This window comes from Phanerochaete carnosa (genome assembly GCF_000300595.1).
Source record: "Phanerochaete carnosa HHB-10118-sp unplaced genomic scaffold PHACAscaffold_241, whole genome shotgun sequence".
NCBI lineage: Eukaryota > Fungi > Basidiomycota > Agaricomycetes > Polyporales > Phanerochaetaceae > Phanerochaete > Phanerochaete carnosa.
Window position 1 is genome coordinate 1 of NW_006767868.1, and position 5,452 is coordinate 5,452.

The window sequence follows — 5,452 nt, forward strand, 5'->3', positions numbered from 1 at the left end:
CAACTATGCGCACCGCGCGCTCGGCAGCTACAATGTACGGGTCGTGTTTGTCCTGAATATTGAGACCGTACGTAATGTGCAAAATTTGCTGCCCGGCGAAGCTTTGGGATGTTCAGCTCATAGCTATCATGCAGAAAGGGGCTACTTCACGTACAACTTGATGCAACTTCGCAAGTCTTCCGGCGTGTCCATGAGGTTACGGAGAAGCTTGAGTGTCGCTTTGGTTTTCGACGGCCGGTAGCGCAGGATCGCTTGCTGGTGAAATCCTTGAGAGGCCGCCTTCCTAGTGTCGCGCCAATGAGAATCGTATCGCGCGACTCCCATATTCCAATCAAATTTAACCCTAAGCGCGGATCAGCAAGATTGCTAGTTTGCCCGGCCGAGTAACCTACAGCTCTCTCATCATAGTAAGACCTGTATTCGGCCTGAGTCAGTTAGCGATGTGTCTGCGGGGAGGGGCAGAACGTGACACACCTATCAGAATAGATGGCGGATCGAGTCTCCAAGAGTCCAGTCGCAACTTTGAGTGTGTTCGCTATGACAATGTTGTTCCCCAGTATATTCACGCCTACTATGTCGGATTCTATTTGGCAATGAGCACCTGGAAAAGGCGACGAGGCATAGTAGAACTTACTATAGATTTCGCTCCACTGTCTGTATGCGCTACTTACGGGTTCTTCGATGGTACGCAGGTAGCCGACAATTGGCCAGCCGCGAGGTCCAGGGAGCTTCGCAAGCCCTCGGGCACCTGTAGTGCCCACGAAAGTGCGGAAAACTCTCAGTAGAATGTAGGCGAGGCATCCAACGCAGAGCGCGGTGCAAGTCGCAGGTGTTATGCTCTCCATGGTCGTTGTGACAAGTTGAATAAGCCCATTTGAACGAGGTGGGGCAGTATTTAACAAGGTAGTAGGCGTCAGCGTATGTCCGGCGACACGGAGAGAAGACCGTTCGCTGCATGAGCGCGCTAGCGCAGTTTCGATCCGTCGGTACCACCGGATGCTGACTCGCTAGGGGCCAAGGCAAGCAATGATGAGAAATACCATGTCGGAGCGCGGGGACGCGCTACGTTGTCGTCGCCGAAGCTCGACACGAAGCGACTCAGGCAATGCCGGTGCCTATGTACCGGCCGAACAAAACGGCACGTATAGATAGCGTGAGTGTCGCCCCCAATTGCATGAGAGTTGCTGTTGAACAAAAGTGGAAGAGTTTGGAAGAGGCTCAGTAAATAGGCACGATTTGGTAGGCAAGGAGCAAGCCTGAGAACGAGAACGAACGGTTGCGTACGTGCATAGCCGCGTACGAATGCTCAGTAGCACTGTTCGTGCAACTTCGTGCAAGTCCGTGTACGTCCGATCATGCACGAAAGCTCACTGCAAAAGTGCACCAGCAGAAAGCTGCACGACCGATACCGTGTAGACGCCCTACGATTTCGGAAGGTGAGCTCGCAATTCGAGTCATAGTTGAAAATTTATGATTAAGCGCGCGTTAGCCCGCTTGCTCGCAGGCGGACTAAAACGACCGAACGCGCACAAGGAATCCACATTGCTCCCTTTTATTCAGACTGAGTGTTCTCGGCCAACGTCTCAGCTGCAGCTAGCTTCCAATGCTAGTTTGCACAAAAAATAAACCGCGCCACACAAGTTTCAATCCCGCGCTCATAAACATAAGTAATGCCGCTAAACATGTTCAGCTCCGCCGTCTCGCCCGCAGACAAAAGTTTTCTCGCATAAGCAGTCACTTTACAATTACAGCAGGTATAAAATGTGATTATAAAAGAGACTATCGTAAGATGAGACTGTACCCGCATGCACAGGTCGTCTTCTACAGCTATTCCAAGAACGATAGACGTCCCCCAGCAAATCTTCAGAACTCGGGGTTCGAAAACTCCGCAGGCGCTAGAGCGAGCGAAGGAGACGCGTCCGCCGCGTTTGGTAATCCGCCATCACCTGAGATACCTTGACCCGCCTGACACTCCTCCGCCCTGCATTTCGCAATCACTCACGGTCACAGTTGTACTGCAACAGGGAGCTGCCAGCTTGTTGACGCGCGTGCGATCAGTGATTTGCTTGCTGTAGATGGAATTTCTGTGATGGCCACCAGAGGACCTCGAATACCTCGTTACCTTCAGCGTGACTTGGTGCAACCAGCTGTATATATATACACACAACACGCCCTTCTACACCGTGACTGGCAAGTGATGTCCTTCGCCTGTGCAACTACGCACTTGGGGCCCTCTCTTCACTGATCTCACGGTGTTAATGAGTTGTGCGCACCACTCTGTAGCTCAATCCTAATTTTATTCATTGCTGAGAAGTCTGGAGCACAAGGCGAGCATCTGCGCCCAGGCGTTGCCTCTTTCTAGGTTTTGAAATATTATCTATCTCTTCTTCCTTGCTACCTTCTTGAGTATTCTGCTTGTTCTCTTGAGCACACTTCGACACACCCCATCCACCTGGACCGTTGCTTCCTTTATATGCACTCTTTTGCATCCCAGGTTTATATCTTCCAATGCTATCCTTCCGAGCATGCTCACGTGCTGCAAACGTCGGTGGTACAGCTGGACTATTCGGGCATACAATGATCCTACGTGACCAGAACACAGTTTAGCTATGTTAAATTAGACATGGACAATATACGTACAGAGGATTCTTTTTTCCTGCACCTTGACGGTAGACTCTTCGTGCGACTGCACAGTACTCCAGGGGGCCGATAGCAACCTTGCGTGTCTTGTTGACGATATAGTGGAAAAGCTCTGAGGTTCTGTTGTTCCCTGTAATCTTGTTGAGGCACAGACTGTTCCTTGGGTTAGCAGGATGTTTGATATAAGATATCTCCACTTACTTTGTAGTATGTCTGTCTCGACTTCCAATATTCTCTGGATAATTTGGGATAATTGTCCACAGCTGCTTCTTTGTTGAATTTTCTCCACGGTAAAGACGTGAGAGAACAGAGGCCTTTTGTAATTTGGTCTTGTCCACAAATAATGTGGCCTCATAGATGGGCAGATCGAGATGTGTCTCTGCTGTCAGAGAGATACCTCCAGAACAACTTAGTAGCCATCTGTATCGACAGACAATCAGAAATATACTTACCTTTAGTGCATAACACACTGGATAATGGATCCTCCAAGTCAGGTGCTGTATCACCTAGTTTAGACCATAATTCCTGTCCAAATACAAGTCCACCAAGGTTGTTCTCTCTTCTCTCAAGAGTGTTTCTGAGGTATGTTGGTTCAAACACATCGTACAGCCCAACAGCGGGAGACCGCACAAACAGTTGCCCTTGACATGCTCCAAGCAAATCTAATGTATCCTGTGGTATGGAAAATGAGCTAACTGTAACAATAGAGGAGACTCGGTCTATACGCACCACATAGGTTGATACAAGCTCTCGCATACATTCAGACATGAACGTTTGGTGTTTTGCATAGATGTGAAGCCAGTACGAGTACTTCATATGCTGCTGATTGTCTACAGCAATGATGTACCCATCAAAGTAGGGTTGCAGAAATTTTCTTTGTGCATTTCTATAAGCTTAACATCCATCATAGAGACAGGCTCGCCACATACTCAAGCTCCAAGTGGGCACGGCAAGCAAATACCCAAAAGGCATCACAAAACCTGGCCATTCGTGAAGGAGATGACAGAAACTCCCGCTCTGTTATAAACACAGGGATACCTGCGAGAGTAGCAGTGTGAGCCAATTCAGTAGAGGCAACGACCCATCTGTACCTGCAAGATAGAACACTTCTGAGCTGGTGTATACTCCAAAGCCGCCAATAACTTCATTGGCTCCGCGCAGGGCGTTGATGGCCAAACTGGAGCAATCATATTCTTTCTCTAGCCTAGACACGACCCACACTCCGAATCCTGCTAAGAAACGGCCGTAGTCCTGGTAGACATTGATATGTTGTTTAGGCAGATCATCTCTGCCTGCGGCCCAGTGTGGCTAGAGGTAAGGAAATTATGATTTTTATAACACAACCCAGTAGAGTATTCCACGCACCGTAAAGATGTTATCTGCTGTCAAAAATGCCAGAATATAGTCTCCAAAATCCAAGGCCATGCCAACCTTGAATACTCGATCCTAGATGTTCTGGATAAGGCTGGCTTTGGGGAAGAGTGGAGAAAGTAACAAACAGAGCTGTTGACTTGGCAAATTTCATCGTCCCACTATGAACGAGTATATGGCTGGCACATGACATGCGTGTGCAACTGGATCTATCATGAGAAAATATGTAAAAAGGCTCACTTTACCCAAGCCCAATGCAAACTTTACCTGAAGGAACTGCTTTCCCAGGTCCAGGATCACAGTACGAGGTGTCGCATGAATGTCACGAAGCCAAAGGGTTGTCAGTGGCTCGAGCACATCAGGATCTTCTTGCATTGGCAAGGAGGAGGCCTTCTTCCTCTTTTGGTGCGCAGTCTTCGCAGTCTTCTTGGTCTCTTTAACGTCCTTGCCGGTTTGTGTTGGTCCCAGCCATGTAGACCATGGTGCAGGGGGATAGACCTCCTGCTGTGCACTGCACAATCCCCTTGAACATCATCGGTCAGGTGTAAGAGTGAACACCATTCCATCATGTTCTCTAGAGCCTTTCTTAGCTTTGGCTCTTTCTTTCTCTGTAGCATCGATCCAGATGGCTTGAAGGGCCAGGTGCGAGCCATCCGGGTTAACTCCGTGAAATCAACGTTGAATGGTGATGGTAGCAGCAAGAAGTTTGCGGTACTCCGGCATACTCAATGAAGGAAAATGTAGAAGTGTAGCAACAAAAGTGGAAAAAAAGTGAACAAGATCGCGTCTCAAACAAACCAAACACGCTACTCGACGCGTTATTCGACGCGCTACCTGATGCGATACCTGACGCGCTGCTGTTAGCGTGTTCCGCGTCTAAGTGCAAGGCATCCAAGGTACGAAGAATGTCGTGTTTACATGCCCAAAACCCACGAGCGTCGCACAATTTTTGAGTCTGATGTACTTGAAGGTATCTATATCAGTTATATATCTTCCTTTATGCTTAGAGAATTACCCCCCTCCCGCTATGCTGCTGGAAAGCCGTTCGATTCTTGGGCGCTTCTCATCGTCCAAAAGTGGTATCTCGACCAGTGCCTCTCGTCACTCATTTATCTCCCTACCGCAACTACCTTCTATCGCAGCCGTAACACTGATGGTACAGCCTTCAAGAACTTTCCAACTTAATGTCAATCAAGCAGAGACACGGTATCAATGAAGCGGAGACGCTGTGGGACCTGTCTGGCTAGAGGGCAAAGGTATGTCACTAGCTCCTGTACCATCTCCGTATGCTTATCGTGTCATGTCCATGCAAAGATATCGCCCCACACCTTCCCCTGACTATCCAGACCAAGACAAACACACCCAGATCCCAGCACAAACTTCCTGCCGAGCTACTCGTGGTCCCTGCCCTTTCTTGATGTACTGTTCCGCCCCCACCATC

The 5,452-nt window shown here is 48.9% G+C and overlaps 2 protein-coding genes across 2 annotated transcripts; both read right to left on the reverse strand.

Annotated features, from left to right (window-relative positions):
* Nucleotides 1-189: 189 nt before the first annotated feature.
* PHACADRAFT_57990 (uncharacterized protein) lies at nucleotides 190-725 on the reverse strand (the record flags this gene model as incomplete). Its single annotated transcript, XM_007402561.1, has 4 exons — nucleotides 190-343; nucleotides 393-414; nucleotides 473-583; nucleotides 635-725. Coding segments are annotated over 4 exons (378 nt in total), but the record flags the coding sequence as incomplete, so codon positions are not given.
* Nucleotides 726-2,837: 2,112 nt separating this feature from the next.
* PHACADRAFT_108187 (uncharacterized protein) lies at nucleotides 2,838-3,945 on the reverse strand (the record flags this gene model as incomplete). The annotated part of the gene is made up of 5 exons (XM_007402562.1): nucleotides 2,838-3,037; nucleotides 3,093-3,312; nucleotides 3,370-3,514; nucleotides 3,570-3,678; nucleotides 3,732-3,945. Coding segments are annotated over 5 exons (888 nt in total), but the record flags the coding sequence as incomplete, so codon positions are not given.
* Nucleotides 3,946-5,452: the final 1,507 nt, after the last annotated feature.